Below are 16,808 nucleotides of genomic sequence, written 5' to 3'. Positions count from 1 at the left end.
GACACCAGCCGTATCAGGCAGCCTTCTGTCAAGCCAAGGACCTATCTTTGACTTGTGCTGTAGCTTGTCCAGGGCTGCGGAGGCATCATTCGCAGCTTCGGAAGGGCCGTACCAGTACCAAAACTGGCCGTCCACACGAGCAACTTCTGTTTACACGTTCTTTGACGTATCGCTGCGATGTACGAGTATGCAACAATAGAAACAACGATAGAGCATTTGCGATATGATAAAGAAGAGATAGATTCGAGACAGAGAGGATGCGCATTGGAGGCACTCCGCGGCTCTTAGGAAATTAGCGCACCCGGAGGTAGACCCACCCGCACCTTCCACTTCACCAGCAGCAGCATGTTCCAGACCTCGTATCTCTCAGCCTCAGTGAAGCGCCCTGCGACCCCGCTTCAGATCGCGACCAAGCTTGCCTTACAGAAGCTGCCACGAGGACCCGACTCTTGCGCCTGAGGCCAATAGCGCACTCGCCACCACACCCGCCTTACATGGAACTGCCATCTAGCTTATCTATAGACATATCACCGCCACGTGCGCTCATAAGAAGGAAAACCTTGGGCGGGTCTTCTCCAGCATCGCGTGCAAATTTTCGCTGCGATGCCGAAAAAGACCCAACATTAGCAGCCGTGGAGGCCGGGAGGGCAAAGATTGAAGATCACCTAGCGTACTTCAAGCACTACCTAGCAAAGGGTTCAATGGTCACATCTCCAGAAGTTCCTCGACTTCCAATTCACGAGCTCGCTATTCTCTATGAGGACAATTTACATCAACACGGTCATCATTTTGTCATACACCAGCACAATCATCCCAAGGCAGGCGTACATTATGATCTCCGTCTGCAATTCTCCGCAACAAGCTCTGTGTCTTGGGCATTTCCCAAAGGCATTCCCGGGAGTCAAAACTCTAGACAGTTAGGACGCATGGCCATCGAGACACGCGTACACAACCTCTGGAATAATCTCATAGAATCTGCATCAATGAAGACCGGATCCTTACTCATCTGGGAGACCGGTACATACACCGCGCTTCCGCGGAAGAACGATGAAAACGAGATGCCGAGCCCGCAGACTACCGATGATGAGTCTGATCGGAGTGATGGAGATAGTTTCAGGATGCGAGACGGGAAACACGAGAACGAGACGCTCATCAACGCCTTCAAGTCGCGCCACACCCAGCTCCATCTGCATGGTATCCGGCTCCCCAAAGACTACACTATCACTCTCCGCCTCACCCCAAACAACGATATTTCCAAAAGGCCAGCTGCACGACGCAGAAGGAGCAGACCGCTAGCAAGAAGTCGTCGACCCAGCCATACCTCCGACTCAGACAGCGCACCCAGCGCACCCACAGCGTTGCGTCGGCCCTCTATGGTCATCATCGCAGACCAACACGAAGCCAGAGATAACATAGACACGGACACTGACGAAGATGCCCAAACACGCACCCACAACGTCTACCCCGGCTCCACAAACAGCATAGGCTCTATCCACTAGCGGCGGTGGTTCGTGCTTCTCGACCGGCAAAGCAGCGGTTTCCAGTTCATGAGCGGGACATGGATACGCCGCGCGTTGTCGAACGGTGAACTAGGTGGCTTTGAGCCCTCTGTCGTTCGGGGTAGGGAGCATGAGAGGAGTGTAGTAACAGGTCGGTTGGCGCGCGATGTGGAGAGTAACGAAGGGTGTGAGGCGTATGTAGGGCGCGGAGACTGGAGATCGATCGAAGATTGAGAGACGTAGGTGAATAGTGATATGAGAGTATACGTCTATAGTATGACATACAACAAAAGGGACTCGTAACGAACGTGGTCCAGTCTAGTCTGTAATCTACGGTTTGCGCGCCCTATCACTCCTCGTACTTCCCCTCACAATGCTCTCAGCAGCTGCTGCAATGCTCTTGCTCCCCGCTGTGATTTCTTCGAACTTCTCCTGCGGTACGCGCTGCTCGGAATCGCGCTTTGTGCGGATCTTACATTGCTTCCTGCCTGCTGCCCGGGCCTTGACGAAGGGCGGCGTCGACATAACCGACGAGCAAGGCGTCAGAGCAGGTAAGCTAGCTGGCGTGTCGACATTGTCACCCTGGATGGGAAGGGTGGGTGTGCAAGGCCTGACGGACTCTCTGGCGAGCTCCCTACGCTTCGAGAGGACCGCTTCATAACAGGTGTCTCCCTCGGTCTGGTCCTCGACTACGTCAACGCTGAGACGCTTGCGTTTACCTGTCGCAATGGTCTGGTATGCCGGCACGATGGCCACCGGAGTTGCCGTTTTGCGCGGATGGACGCGAGTCTTGTTGGGAATGACGACATGGGTCGCTACCGCAGTCTCCCATTTAGCGGGTGGACTTGACATGCTGTCCACCGAACGCAAAGATTCTTCCATCTTAGCTCGTTGACGGCGAATCGCCGAGGTAGTAGCAGTAGCCTGCTGTTGAGGAGCCTTGCGGGCAGGTATCTCAAGAGTGACAGGGTTTTCGTCGCCTATGGGCGATAGGCAAGAGTCTTCTTCGACTGGGCTTGATGGTGAGGGTCGTTGCGAAGTGTTTAGAAGTGTGCGAGTCGCTGGTGGTGCGGAGCCGATTTTGCTGCCGCCGTTGCTGCATGAACTAAATTTAGTGGGCGTTCGGTTCACTGCGCTGCGAACTTCGTCGACAACTGGTATTATTAGTGGGTATTGCTTGCATTGAGTGTCACAAGTGACTCACGGTCTACAGGACTGAGACGCTGGCCCACTTCGAGTTTGTCCAGGAAGACGCGTGGAACGTACTTGTAGTCTTCGTTCTTCCTCTTCGAGTCGTCACCTCGGTAGAATACATGAACAGCTCTCCGTAGCTCATTGGCTGTGCCGAACTCTTTGACCTTCTGCATGATCACTGAGCTGGGTGTAGGCAGCTTGAACCGCGACCCAGACTCATATTGATCCAGGTTGTTGTGGTGTGTAAGGCGAGATTCGTTACATGATACGGCGTTGCCAGTCACGGACTCCGTTGTCTCCGCGTCACCTGTGTTGGCAAGGTCCCAATGTATACGGAGGCTCTCCCAGTCGGCCATACGTATAGTCTCCGGAAACGGCAACGATGCTGCAACTTTCTTGTACCAGCTCTCCGGGTGATTGCCAAGACCGCCATAGAGATATGTCTTCTCTACATCGTCCATGCTACCAGTCTTCGCTGTGCGTCGAGCAGATGGACCTTCAGGCGTCACAGGACTGAAATCCATACGATACAGACCTTCCTCAGCTGCTGTAGCGTAGTACTCTGATGAATCGCTGCAGTCGTACAGACTAGAGTCTGCGTCTACAGCGTCCTCGAACTCGCGGAGCACGTGATCGATCTTCTGTTTGACACGGCGAAACAGCTTGGGGTCGCAGTCGTAGCTGTGTGTCGTGATCTCTTGAACCAGATCTTCATTTATGCGATAAATGCGTTCCATGTAGGTTGTAGGTGAGTCTTTACCTCCTTCTGTGATGACGTAGTGATGTGCTTGTCTTAGCAGCTGGTCGGTCTCATCGCGATCTGGCATCTCCTCTTCGCTGGAATACAAGTCTTCTGTATCCGAACAAATAAGCTCAGGGGTACGGATGAGCGAGCGATATTGCTGCAGGGCCGCCATTAGGAAGTGGTTGGTTCTGTATGATCCGAAATCGTTGGTACGCTGGCGTGTATAAGTGTATGAAGCTCTGCAAGTCTAGCAAACAACTTCAACAATCAGTGAAGTAGGGAACATGCAGTACATATCGACAGAAGATGCGAGAACCCTCTTGTTGAAGCAGGCAACTGTCTATTAGCGATCTCTTTGTTTGAGGTCAAACGAAGCCACACAATGGAACGCCATGGTGTTTCCCGAATGCGGGAGTCTCCTTACAGCTGCGCCTCTGCAGTGGATCGACAAATTCTCTCTTTGTGCTCAGCAGCACGTCAATTGCGGCCGTGCGGTCGACCATATACAACCATAGTGCGGATGTCATCATTGTTGTGTTGCAAGGCTAAACCTTGCATGGCCGCCATGCAGTTGAGGGTCGTTGTACCACCGGATGCGCAGGCTTATGAGACCTTTCAATACCGTTGGATAGACAACTTAGATGCCGTGTAGCACGACGCCCACACCAGGCTGAAACAATAGAAGCAAGCGACTGATACCGGAAGACTGGAGCTGAAGAGTCAAGGGTGGTGGGGGGAGTCAAGCTTCTCTTTCACGATGAATGCCACCCACGGGTCGCTCTCTTGCAGCCAAAATCCTACAACGAAATGGCCGATTATCCGCCAACCCTGCGATGGCCATTGTCGGATAAAGGTGAGTACGGGATGCCTGGTCGTCGAGTTAATCTGTGCGTGCGTCGTACGTCGACCACCTCTCAATCGGTCGTCTTGCGCCCAAATTTACGCGAGGGGAAATTGTAGGACAAGTAAAGGCAAAACAGGGTGACGAAGGTGCGGAGAGCGAGCTAGTTAACGTGCCTCGGCTTGCGCAGCAATGTCAAGCACGTCTCACCTTCCTGACAGCGACTCGACCTAGAACACAGGCTGGCCTTCCTGTTTCGCCGCTGACAGCTCCTTCCTTGTACTTTAACTTGCTCCTTTTCCAGTGATACTATCGTCTTCTTGTACATTCCACATTGTATAGCTCTCATTGATCGTCCGCGATGGCAGGTACGTCGAGAGCTGCATCATCAGAATGTAGCACATCTGACTAGCAACATAGCACTTCCACTTGCTGTTCCTGCTGCAGCTGCAGGTCTTGCGTACCTCAATGCCCGCCATGGCATCAGCTACGATTGGCCGATGCTTTCCTCTTTCGCCTTGGCGATCGTCCGCGTGATCCACGCAGAGCGTCGCGACCAGATCAACCTCTTCTACGAACTCGAAGCTCTTGCGCAAGGTCCCCGAACCGAACACCCATGGATCATCTTTCACGGGCAAACATGGACATACAAGCAAGCATACGATGTCATCCTCAGATATGGCACATGGCTGAGCGGTCGCGGCGTTCAAAAGGGCGAGATTGTGGCGATGGATTTTGTCAACTCAGAGATGTTCATCTGGATCTGGTTCGGGCTATGGAGCATTGGTGCAAAGCCAGGTAAGTTGACACATGTTGTAATTCGTGTTCACATTTTTGAAAAAGTATCATAGCTTTCATCAACTACAACCTTACAGGCAAGTCACTCATACACACAATCAAGACATCGACAGCACGTCTGGTACTTGTTGGTCAGGAGAGCAAGGCCAAATTTGCCGAACATATCATGACAGAGCATGGGTTCTTTCCTATGCCTACGGCGATAATTAGCGACGAAAGAGAAGCCAGCTATGACTTCGAGATGGACCAGAGTGAGGTGCCACGCTCCGTCAAGAGTCAGGCACTAGCACAAGCACAGCAGCAGGGCACCACCGCAACGCCACAGAAGAGACAGCTCGAAGTTGTCTTCTTCGACAAGCAGCTTCAAGATTCCATACACATGCTCCAACCGACCCGCCAACCCGACTCCCGCCGCGCAGGCCAGCTACGCAACAGTATGGCAATGCTCATCTATACAAGCGGTACCACAGGGCTACCCAAACCTGCTATCATGACATGGGGCAAGTGCAATGGCGGCGCAAAGTTTGTCTCGAGCTGGCTAAACATCAAAGACGATGTCATCTACACCTCCATGCCACTCTATCACTCCTCTGCCTCAGTCCTGGGCGTATGCGCTGTCCTCCGTGCTGGCAGTACCATTTGTCTCTCGTCCAAGTTCAGTCACAAGACCTTCTGGCCCGAGGTTAGGGCCAGCAAAGCAACAATCATCCACTACGTTGGCGAAACCTGTCGCTACCTGCTCTCCGCTCCTCTCTCTACTCTTGACAAAGAGCACTGTGTCCGCGCGGCTTTCGGTAACGGCCTGCGCCCCGATGTATGGGAACCATTCAAGGAGCGATTCGGTGTAAGGACGATCTTTGAGTTCTACGCGGCCACAGAAGCCCCTGGGGGCATGTGGAACCGCAGCGACAATACTTTCTCCTCTGGCGCTATCGGACGAAGCGGGACTCTTGCTTCTCTTCTCTTTAACTCTGGCATGTCTGTCGTGCGTACCGATCCTGATGCCGATGGCGCACAGCCTCTGAGGACCAAGGACTCCGGTCTGTGTCAGGTGTGCGACTCGAACGAGCCAGGCGAACTCCTTTACAAACTCGACCCTGCAAACATCGAAATGAAGTTTCAAGGCTACTTCGGCAATGACAAAGCGACTAACTCGAAGATCATCAGGAACGTAAAGAGTCTCGGCGACGCATACTTCCGCTCGGGCGACCTAGTACGATTAGACAAAGAGGGAAGGTGGTGGTTTGTTGACCGCATCGGCGACACATTCCGCTGGAAGTCTGAGAACGTCAGTACAGCAGAAGTCGCTGATACCATCGGTAGTCACAAGTCAGTTGAAGAAGCCGCCGTTTATGGCGTTCAAGTGCCCGGTCACGATGGACGCGCTGGCTGTGCTGCCATTGTATTGAACAAGTCCGCGCTCTCCACCTCTGCCAATACTGAGAAGAACATGGCAGTGAAGGGTGAGGTTCTGGAGTCACTCGCTTCTCATGTCACGAAAGAGCTGCCGGCTTTTGCAAGGCCGATCTGGATCAGAGTCACCAAAAAGTTGCAGACGACAGGCACGAACAAGCAGCAGAAGCATCTCTTGCAGAAAGATGGCATTGACCCTGGATCTGTCAAGCAGGCAGGCGACGCCCTTTACTGGCTTAGTGAGGGGTCATACATGCCTTTCACCGGGAAGGAGCTGAAGAAGATTGAAGATGGTGGGGTGAAGCTGTAGCCGTCCTGCGTACAGTGCATGCATGGGTAAGGACCGTTAAGATTTCCCGCCTCAGATGCCCTTTCATTCGATAGGCTTACTCGCCTTTCTCGGTCCATCAGTTTCAGTTCACTCGCAAACATCCGCATCCGGTTCCTCCTTTCAAGTTTCCTTGCGTTCGCCCCCGTAGCTTTCGTCTTGACGTTTCCATCCTGGGAAAGTTTGGTGTGTACCTCATAGTTATTGCCGGGCACCCTGCTAAATCATCATCTTTGCGTGGAACGATGCACTCTAAATCATGCAGCAACATCATCTGTTACCTTGCATGAGTATAACACCTGCCACTCACCTAAGAATGGCGAGCATTCCACAGAGCTTCGAACTCTCATCGTGGGTCTTCCCGACCATTATCATTGCTATACTGTAATGACGAACTCCAAGTCAAAGGCCAACATTAGCGGTCCTCGGCCAACCACTCAGTACTTCGACACCTCGCAGGAACGTCATACCGAGGATCAACACTCTGCTACAACTACTGCGGATACAGCTACTTATATCATGATATTTGACACAGACGTAGAGACTTACTTGCAAAGGAGGAACGGGTCCATTCATGATCTACAGCCCTCTGAAAACCTGCAAACATACATATCATGCATCGCGGTCCTTTCTATCCTTCGAACACTCCGTGGTTGAGCTCGACACCGAAGTCCTTCGCCATAGTCTTCATCTGGTCTTCCAGGATATCTTCCAAACCCCTCTCCGCACCAAAAGCCTGCTTGACCCTCGCCCACAAGAACACACCATCGCTGAGCAACAGCACAATTCTAAACCTGAGATGCTTAACCCAGTTCTTCCACCGCTCCCCCGTGCTCAACTCTTTACTCTCCGCCAGCGCCCTGGACGCCCACATGCCCGTAATCTTGACCCGGTTCACCGGGCTGCCCAGAAACTGATTATTCCCCTGCACGATCCTCAGATTGCGGCCGATGAAAATCAACTCCTGGGGCCACTTCTTACTATCCCCGAGAATACTCTTGATAGCATCGCGGCCCTTGACCTGCATATCGTATGCTCTCTCTGCCGCGTCCTTGCCACGGACGCCCTTCTTGATCTCCTCAATGACCTTCTTGTCGCCACCTTGGTACGGGCGCATCAGCGTCGCCGAAGCGAAGATATCGGGGTTATTGACGCCCCAGGAGGTCACGATGTCGGAGATGGTGTTGTTATCGAATGCGAGCAGACTCTTCCAGAACAGCGCGTATTGATGGCGGAATTGGGGGTTCATGCGGATGTACAATCCGTGGTCGATGAGGACGACTTCTGGTTGCCCGCTGGGTAGGCGCCGGACGAAGATGTTGCCGGGATGCGGATCGCAGTGCACTAGCCCCCAGAGGAACATCTGTGCGCTGAAGAGGTCGACGATGGTGTTCATTGTCGTTTTGAGACTGACTCCCAATCCGCCCTTGCTGTCCTTGCCCTTCCATGACTTGCGGCTAGGCTTTATGATTTCGTTCTTGGGCGCGTCGGCGGGCACGTCGGGGTCGTAGGATGCGTTGGAGGGGATGGGAGGGAGCTGCACGCCTCCTGCGCCTGGGGAGCCACGGCGCCAGCCTCCGTGCCATTTGTTTGTGATGCCCTCTTTATCCCAGAGGCGCACGCCTTCAATCCATTCAGCAGTCATGACGCGCTTGGAGGAGAGCTCGCGGTAGACCCGGGGGATGTAGACGCGGCCGTTGAGTCGTGGCTCGCCTGCAACGAGACACCGCATTTCCTCGCCGTTGTTGGCTTCGTTCTCGAAATCGGTTTCGAGCATCAGCCGCTCGGAGATGTAGGGTACAAGGGTGTATACCGGGATCTCGAACCACCATGTGTACACCTTGGCGACGACTTTGAAGGCCCACAGATCCCAGCCAACTTGTGATGCAATCTCACGCTTCTGGATCTTGATTGCGACTTCTCGCCCGTCTGCGAGACGTGCCCAGTGGACTTGCGCAACACTGGCGCTAGCTCGCGCAGTCTTTTCCATCACGCCCTTGCCTGGTGTCTGATCGTGCGAGAAACTCACGCCAAACACTTCCTCGACACTTTTCCCGAAGTCTTCCCTGACCACCTTCTCGACCTCCCACCAATCGTTCTGCGGCGCGTCGTCGAACATCTTTGCGAACATCTTCTGGAACGACGGCGGCAGAATGGCACTCTGCATGGCAATCGCTTGGCCGATCTTCAGGTAGAGACCTCCATTGTACCGAAGCAGGTTAAAGATGCGCTCAGCATTGCGATTGTGCACGTCCTCGACGCTGTTCGCGAATGGAGGGTGCGCACGGAAGTTGATCTTGTAGTCGAGGCCGATAACAAGACCAGTCTTGAACGTACGCAGTGATCTTGTCAAGGAAGAAGCGTAGAACTGTCTGTCGATGGCGTAGCCAACACCAACAAGCGCAGTGACGGCAGCAAGGCGACGCACCCATCTTCGCTTTGTGAATGGTGGCTTGACTTTTCGATTTCGAGGCTTAGGAAGATCGGCGGGATTTGGTGGGCGAAGAGGCTCCCATGCTTGCGACTGTATGCGGCGCACAAGGGCAGGTTGTGGTGACCACACAAAGGCGAAGGGCGGGCGTGCTAGCTGCGACGCAACTTTGTGGGCGGGTGCTCGTCGCAGAGCGAGTAAGCCATATATCATGACTGTCGCAGAGACGTGGCAAGTGAGGAACGCGGTGCAGAGCTGTTAGACAAAAGCATGATGGAGTATTGAGGCAACTATCTTTCTGTCGTTACCCGGAGTCATGACGGCATGCTGAGCAGGGTCTGTCCGTGCATTTCCTCGTGGCTGGCTGACTAATCTTTGTCGCCGCTCCGAGGAATGTGAGGTACATACATGCCGACTTCAAAGCAACTTGCCTTCTCCTCAAGTTTGAGGGGATCTGAGCAAGTCAGATCTATGCATGGTCTTCCCAAATCAGTGCAGCTGCCCACCTGAAGAGAATAGGCGGTCGTAAGGATGCCGAGGCCTCGTGGAGTGTGGATCTTCGCTTTGGTAGTAGCAGGACCGTCACTTAAAGCCCTGGACTTGCATGCCAGGTTGCAAGTATAGTGCCAGCCGCTGCGTTGTAGAGTCTGCTAGCCGCTCCTGAGTAGAGGCAGTGGTGCGCGACAGATCGGCTCCTACGAGTGCTGCGCAGTTCGTGTCGATGAAATTTGGGAACATACTCTGTCCACATTTCATGACTTTTCTTCCTCCTTTACGCTCATCTTCTCCACAGCTTGGAGATCCACACCCCACCGCCTAGCCAGCTCCTCGACCTTGTCGTCCCACTTCTTGACTACAGGATGCTGCGCCGCGACCTCTCTGAATGTAGCATCACCGTCTGCTCCTTTGACGTCCCACTTCCAAATCCCCTCCTCATCGACCCATGTTTGGCCCATCAGCTGTTCGATCGCAAGTTCCTTCTGCGCTTCTTCACACAGCTTCGTGGCCTCGGTATAGGTGTCTTGATCTTGGTCTCTCCAAGCACGCACAAACCCTCTCAGGACGCCTTGGATGTACCCCACGCGCAGCCCCATGTCAGCGCCCAGCGCATAGCCCTCGTCGAAGCCCTCTTGCACGTACTGTCCTTTGGCTGAAGCTAGGCCTTCACGGTAAGCGTCGGCGTCGAGGGCGCGCTGGCGAGAGGGAAGGTCGGAGAGTATTTCATGAGCGCGGTCTGAGGCTTGTGCGTCGGGGAACGGGGAGGTAGGCGCGGAGCCGTATATATCGTCGAGTGCAGATTCGTGAGGTGGCGTTGGAGGTGCATGGCCTGCTGCCAACTGGGTTGGGCCCAGAGGAGGGGTAATGTCGCCGGTCGTGTTCATATTGCTTGATGCGGCAAGTGAGTGCAGTGCGATGTGGTAACTTTTTGGTAGTGGGGTCGAGTGACAGGAACTGAGTGGGGCATCGGCGGACTCGGGGTGTCTGAGTGGATGACCAGCTCTTCGGCATTCTGAGCAGTTGACCAAACGTTGCAAGGACGACAGTTGAAGCAGCTGCAAGGGCTCTTCGGATCTGCACTGCTTCCTATGCCGAATTATGAGCCAGAGTTGTGGATCTGGTCAGTCTATAAAAAAATTCAGTCCGCTAGGTAATCCATTGAAATTCTGGAAGATAGTAACCCTTATCTACGGAAGGTGGTCTTCCCAAGAGATGGGTTCAACTAGACCGAGAAGTGCGGGGAAATATCCGTGGGGTGAAAACTGTAGAACATTTGATGTCTGACTTGCGAGTGTTTTTGCAAGCTCCAGACAGCAATTGCTGCACAGCACGACGCGGCAGATCAAGTGCGAGGCTCCTTCGAAGTGACATGGCACCGCCCACTCGACTCGAGCACCGGCGCTGCTAATTCTGCTTCATAGTGACACCGCAACGGCGTTCTAACGTCGAAGGAGGTGTCCCGCGGCAGACGAATTCGCCGGATTTCCCAATTGGGACATTCCGTTTGCAGGAGCTTTCCCCGCCCTCGAGCTCTCAGTAACCCGCCATGCAATCGTGGCGTGTGCTGTGTGGAATTCTGTGGCCTGGACTTCAATATAGCCGTGTGGTGACCTTGAGACCGGGTCGCTCTTAAAAAGTCAAGTGTCCCTCGTGCCGACGGACTGTATTCTGTCTGTGACTTCTCTGCGACTTCTTTTGAACAGCGAGTTTTCTGGTATACTGTACGCTCTTACTCTCCAGCTGGATAATTCTGCACATTGAGCGGTACTCCAAAGCATTATGACTTCGCCAACCCTCGCTCCTGGACTGCCAGAGTTCAGCCTCAAGGACAAGGTCGTCCTAGTGTCTGGTGCGGCACGCGGGCTCGGTCTGATACAAGCGGAAGCATTGTTGGAGGCAGGCGCCATAGGTGTGTGGACTGCGCATCGATCTCGAAGACATCCAAGGGCTGACTGAACCATAGTGTATGCTTTGGACAGGCTACCTGAACCACACCCAGACTTCCACATTATCGCGGAGAAAGCAAAGAACGTGTTCAACTCGAAATTCGAGTACCGGCAGATCGATGTAAGAGACGTCGATGGGCTCCATAAGGTCGTTGAGGATATTGCGAGTGTCGAGGGAAGGATGGACGGTTTGGTTGCTGCTGCTGGTATCCAGCAAGAAACACCGGCGCTCGAGTACAAGGCCGAGGACGCAAACCGCATGTTCGAAGTCAACATTACCGGTGTCTTCATGACTGCTCAGGCGGTTGCGAAACAGATGATTAAGTTCGGCAACGGCGGTAGCATGGCTTTCATTGCAAGCATGTCTGGCACTGTCGCCAACAAGGTACGGTATCGTGAAAATGATCGACTGACTGTTGCTGACAATGTGCAAGGGCTTGATCTGCGCCGCATACAACTCGTCCAAGGCAGGTGTGATCCAGCTCGCTCGAAATCTAGCGTCCGAATGGGGTCAGCACAACATCCGCGTCAACACCATCTCACCCGGATACATCGTAACGCAAATGGTGGAGGAGCTGTTTGTGAAGTACCCTGAGCGCAAGGAGACGTGGCCGACGCAGAACATGCTGGGGAGGCTTTCAGCTCCAAAGGAGTACCGGGGTGCAGCAGTATTCCTGATCAGCGACGCCAGCTCGTTCATGACAGGGTCTGATCTGAGGATAGATGGCGGTCACTCTGCGTGGTAATTACGCGAGAGCATTGTAAGAACACGACATATAACTTATTCAACGGTGCAAAGGTGTTGTCTAGAGGAGGTGTGATTGCGCCAATGAGGGTCAGAGGAAGTCCGGCTTGGCGGGTCTCACCAAGAAGCAGCAACCCGCAGCTCAGCGTTTGAACATCTGCACGCGCATACCAAAGCCGGACATGCCAAACAAGTAGTCGCGGTGCTGAAGCACGTGCGCTCATATCTCAGCACCGCTTGCTGCTCAGCCATCTGTTGTTGTGTTGACACAAAACTGATCCTGATTGAAGCGTGACGTGCCTGCAAGCTCCACTGCCTCCAATGTCGAGCTCGACACCAACCGCCGTCACCCGCTATCGCCCTGCCATACTCGTGCTCACCGGGGCGGCAGCCGCATATGCTGTCTATCTTGTGTATGGCAGCCTCCAGGTTGCGCCCAGCGAGAGTCTTCACCGCAGCAATGCCATTCGGCGAGGCAATCCACAACGGCGATTGTCACGAACAACGCGTATAATCTCACGTCTTGAGAGCGAGGTAGACAACTTGGGTGACCACACCGTCCTTGGGCTCGTGGTACCACTCGATCCGCAAAACCTCATCAGCCCAGATGAGCTCCGCGAACTGCTTGTGCCCATGGTCCCGGACGCCAGTGCAGACACCATCGAGGTCGAGACGGCACGGCTGTACGACATATTCCTCGATCGACTGCTAGACTCAGCCTTTTCGAATCGGCCACTCGCCCCTGTCGAAATCGAAGCTGTCACGAGATGGGTCGGCGCCCGGCTGCCGACCATAGCCACCATCGCTCGTGCTGTAGAGAGAAGGACACAACGGCTAAATGACGCCAGATTTGAAGATGGAGACGGATCTGAGAGCGTTGCGGGCACGGATATATCGTTCATGAGTGACGACGACACAGACGGTGAGGGCATCGATCCTGAAGGGCAGACACTCCAACGTACGCTGTATCACATTGCAGAAGAGCGTGCAAGGCAAGAAGGAGTCATACACCGAGGCATCACATGCAATGGCTGCGACGAGAAGCCCATACGCGGCATCAGATGGCATTGTGCCAACTGCGTCGACTTTGACTTATGCTCCTCGTGCGAAGCCACCAACTCTCACACCAGAACCCATGTCTTCTACAAGATACGGGTGCCAGCTCCATACTTGTCCCTACACAAACAAGAACCGCTGTATCCCGGCAAGCCACACATGATGCATCACTCGGTCAACTCAGCGCTGAAGAGGCGTTTAGCCTCAGAGACCAAGATGGAGGTCGAGGAGATTGAGGCGCTGTGGGACCAATTTACCTGCCTTGCGAGCACCGAATGGAGAGATGACCCCAGCAAGGTTGGCTGGGCTCTTGATCGAAGAGCCTTCAACCATGCTTTTGTGCCTCGATATAACGGCTTTATTTCTGCGCCAAATCTCATCTACGACCGCATCTTCCAGTACTATGACAGCGACAAGAACGGCCTCATTGGATTTGTAGAATGGATCAAAGGCATTGACGGCATGCATTCCACTGACATGAAAGTCAAGGCCAGGATCATCTTTAACGGTTATGATATCGATGGTGACGGCTACATCTCGCGTCGAGACGTGCTGCGAGTATTCCGAGCTTACTACGCGATCGAGAAGGAGGCGACCCGTAATTTTGTTGCTGAGTTGACAGAAGAGCTGTCCGTGCATAACAGTATGGATACCGTACGATCGAGCCAACCTCTAGGCTCGGCTTTCCCTCCCAATAGCCTTTCAACCACGAATCAATTGCACGATAGCATCGCGCAAAAACAGAACGGAACATTCGACGAGGCGTCCCCTATCATCCTTGATTCAAATTTCGAGTCTGCGAGCCGCGAGGAGGTCATCAGGGCCAACGAAACTAGTCAGATACTTATGAGCTCACCTCAAAAGGAGGCCGGGAAGCGCGTGGTGCGGGAAGCTTGGGCAAGGCGCGAGTTCACCCTGGACGAAGAGGAGGGTATGACAAGGCCTATCGATGCAGACGTCACAGACAACGAAGAGGAGACGAAAGCCCGTCACACAGATCCTGTCGCTACTGAACCTGAGACGGAACGCACTGTGTCCCGCCGATCGTCAAGAGTGCATTTCCAGGACGAGGTCAACCATAAAGATTGGCCTAGCAACTCAGCCTCAAAGAAGCCGGTCAATGAGCAATGGGGCGGGTATGAAATCCCGGAACTTCAACAAGACCTCGGGAAGGAAGTCCTGTATCAAATCACGCAGCAAGCTTTCAACGAGCTGCTCGACCCGCTCTTCCGCGTTCGAGAAGATATGGCATTGGATGCTCGTAGTCTGCGTAACGAGCGACGCAAACACGCCGATGTTATTGACGCACTGCTGGAAGAAGAGAAAGGCTGGGGAACGTGCAATGCACTCATCTTCCGTACTGGTATCTTCCGATTTGCCAAGACTATCGTCGATGTGTTTGTTCATCATTTAAACAAAAGTGCTTTACAAGCTTTGAAGAGATACTCGTACAGGGATGATCCGGAGCTATATGCTGCCATGATCCGTAAGGCTATCACAGCCGCTGAGGCCCTGGTCCTGAGAGATCTAAAGGCCCGCTGCGATGGCATGCCTTCTAATGGCATTGCTGATTCAAATGCCGAGCTTATGAGAGCGCAGCTTTATCAAGAGCTTACAACGGCAGCAGTCTGGTTACTCAATCCGTCAGATTATATTACACCAGAGAAGGCTACGCCCGCAGAACAGGAAACGACGTTGAAGGAGACAGGTCGCGATCCTACCATGCCACAGTTCCGTCCCAACTCCATGGTCGACTCGGAAGCTAACGGACATGAAGAACTTGCAGGGAGTTCCCAACATTCTACGACCGCATCAGAGCTCGGTCAGAGCTCGGTAGGCTTCATGGATGATGCTGGACGACTCCACGTCGGCGAGGACGGTCCCTTCTTCGTCTACGTCAGCCACCCTGAATCAGGCGCAAGTGACGATGATGATCTATCGCCAGCGTCCGACCAAGGTGCCCCATCTTCGCTTTCTCGCCCTATCGATCCCCTCGAAACCCTCTCTTCAGAGATTGCAGTCCCCCAAGTCTACACCAACACCCCCTGGCTCCAGATCCTCGCCCTTGTCACCTCTCCTCAGGGCAGACAGACCGTGCACGCCGGCCGCCGACACATCGTGCACACGACAAATCCGTACGCCATCAACCCCGAACCAGACCAAACAGCTGCTCTGATCGCAAATCTGCGCCGCAGCGCGAAGAATCCTGAGTCTCACTTGTACACCCGCTTGCTGGCGAGCTGTGAAGCGGTAGAGCAGGAAAGTCGCAGACGGAAGAACGATGGGCTGCTGAGCTTTGAGGAGTTTGAGGAAGTGTTTAAGCATGGCAGATTGAGGTTTTTGGAGAGCTGGATGGATTGGGTGAGTCTGTAATAGGTCACGAATGTGCAGCTACGAATTGAGAGGGGGGGGGGTAAAGATCCATGCTGCCAGATCTTACTAACGAGGTGCAGCAATTCAACGGGGTCAGAGAGTATCACGTTTATTTTCGGAGCCCTGGACTCTGACAGGCAAGGCATATGATATCTGCTGGGCGTGGGTCATGCAGCAAAATTGGTCTCGTTGGCAGTACGCCAAAGAAGAGTCTTTAGCAGAGGACAGAGAATGAATGTGGTCGATCATTAGCCACGAAACATGTCGGCTAGCTACATTCACCTCCGAGAACAATTCCGTGAACATGCAGTCTGAATCGCAATCAACCTCGTTGGGCGCCAAATGTGGTTGATCGGTGACGGACTCTGGTTTCCGTTCCCTGCAGACTCTTCCATTCAAATTCCTGTCAACCTGGTCTCGCTGCAACCCACGCCTTTTGCCAGTAAACGACTTTGTTTGATCGAGGAATACTGTTTGGGTCACAATCTTATGCAGACCAATGGATCGAACACTGACCGTCTACGAGCAATGCAAAGCGGATCTTTTCACAGAAGAGCATGCATCCATACGTATCGACACATATTTTCTTCGCCTCACTTCTGTTTCCATAAAGCCAGAAAGACTTATAACTATCCGCATCGGATATTTTCTTTTCCCAGCGAAGTCTACTGGGGCTGCATCAATTCAGGCTTCTCACGCATGGCCACTTGTTGCGAATTATCGCCTCTTGGACCCTATTTCGTGAGCCCATCGATGTCTGAGAGCGAGCTGTCATGAAGAAGCCCGTTCGACACCACGGTATCATCAAGCTCACTCGGCGACATGTCATCAGCATCATCCTGAACATCACTCTCTAGATTTTTCGCCAAGACAGATCTCTAAGGTTCGCTCGGCTTTGACTTCTGCGGAAGCTTTCATGCCGGAATGCCAGATCTGTGTTC

At 53.5% G+C, this 16,808-nt stretch overlaps 7 protein-coding genes across 7 annotated transcripts; 4 read left to right on the top strand and 3 right to left on the bottom strand.

The window, feature by feature from the left end:
- The first annotated feature begins 315 nt into the window (after positions 1-315).
- M421DRAFT_110135 (uncharacterized protein) lies at positions 316-1,664 on the top strand. Its single transcript, XM_033587182.1, has one exon. It carries the CDS (start codon positions 495-497, stop codon positions 1,497-1,499), a length of 1,005 nt encoding a protein of 334 aa, XP_033454240.1. The 5' UTR covers positions 316-494; the 3' UTR covers positions 1,500-1,664.
- Positions 1,499-3,708, bottom strand: M421DRAFT_415044 (uncharacterized protein). Its single transcript, XM_033590549.1, has 2 exons — positions 2,704-3,708; positions 1,499-2,653 (listed from the first exon to the last, which is right to left on the bottom strand). Exons 1-2 carry the CDS (start codon positions 3,608-3,610, stop codon positions 1,830-1,832), a joined length of 1,731 nt encoding a protein of 576 aa, XP_033454239.1. The 5' UTR covers positions 3,611-3,708; the 3' UTR covers positions 1,499-1,829.
- A 932-nt stretch (positions 3,709-4,640) lies between these two features.
- M421DRAFT_166 (putative long-chain fatty acid transporter) lies at positions 4,641-6,800 on the top strand (the record flags this gene model as incomplete). Its single annotated transcript, XM_033587723.1, has 3 exons — positions 4,641-4,647; positions 4,700-5,077; positions 5,131-6,800. 3 exons carry the CDS (start codon positions 4,641-4,643, stop codon positions 6,798-6,800), a joined length of 2,055 nt encoding a protein of 684 aa, XP_033454238.1.
- A 504-nt stretch (positions 6,801-7,304) lies between these two features.
- On the bottom strand, positions 7,305-9,560 carry M421DRAFT_415042 (ABC1-domain-containing protein). The gene has a single exon (XM_033590548.1). It carries the CDS (start codon positions 9,460-9,462, stop codon positions 7,450-7,452), a length of 2,013 nt encoding a protein of 670 aa, XP_033454237.1. The 5' UTR covers positions 9,463-9,560; the 3' UTR covers positions 7,305-7,449.
- A 441-nt stretch (positions 9,561-10,001) lies between these two features.
- On the bottom strand, positions 10,002-10,631 carry M421DRAFT_50638 (uncharacterized protein; the record flags this gene model as incomplete). The annotated part of the gene is made up of 1 exon (XM_033594847.1): positions 10,002-10,631. One exon carries the CDS (start codon positions 10,629-10,631, stop codon positions 10,002-10,004), a length of 630 nt encoding a protein of 209 aa, XP_033454236.1.
- Positions 10,632-11,335: 704 nt separating this feature from the next.
- M421DRAFT_415041 (NAD(P)-binding protein) lies at positions 11,336-12,488 on the top strand. The gene is made up of 3 exons (XM_033590547.1): positions 11,336-11,656; positions 11,711-12,078; positions 12,128-12,488. Exons 1-3 carry the CDS (start codon positions 11,527-11,529, stop codon positions 12,437-12,439), a joined length of 810 nt encoding a protein of 269 aa, XP_033454235.1. The 5' UTR covers positions 11,336-11,526; the 3' UTR covers positions 12,440-12,488.
- Positions 12,357-15,941, top strand: M421DRAFT_415039 (uncharacterized protein). Its single transcript, XM_033590546.1, has one exon. The coding sequence runs from the start codon at positions 12,760-12,762 to the stop codon at positions 15,865-15,867; it is 3,108 nt and encodes a 1,035-aa protein (XP_033454234.1). The 5' UTR covers positions 12,357-12,759; the 3' UTR covers positions 15,868-15,941.
- The last annotated feature ends 867 nt before the right edge of the window (positions 15,942-16,808 follow it).

This window comes from Didymella exigua (assembly GCF_010094145.1).
Source record: "Didymella exigua CBS 183.55 unplaced genomic scaffold M421scaffold_1, whole genome shotgun sequence".
NCBI classification, from domain to species: domain Eukaryota; kingdom Fungi; phylum Ascomycota; class Dothideomycetes; order Pleosporales; family Didymellaceae; genus Didymella; species Didymella exigua.
Note: the sequence above shows the minus strand (reverse complement) of the source record. Positions and strands in the feature narration are given on the sequence as shown.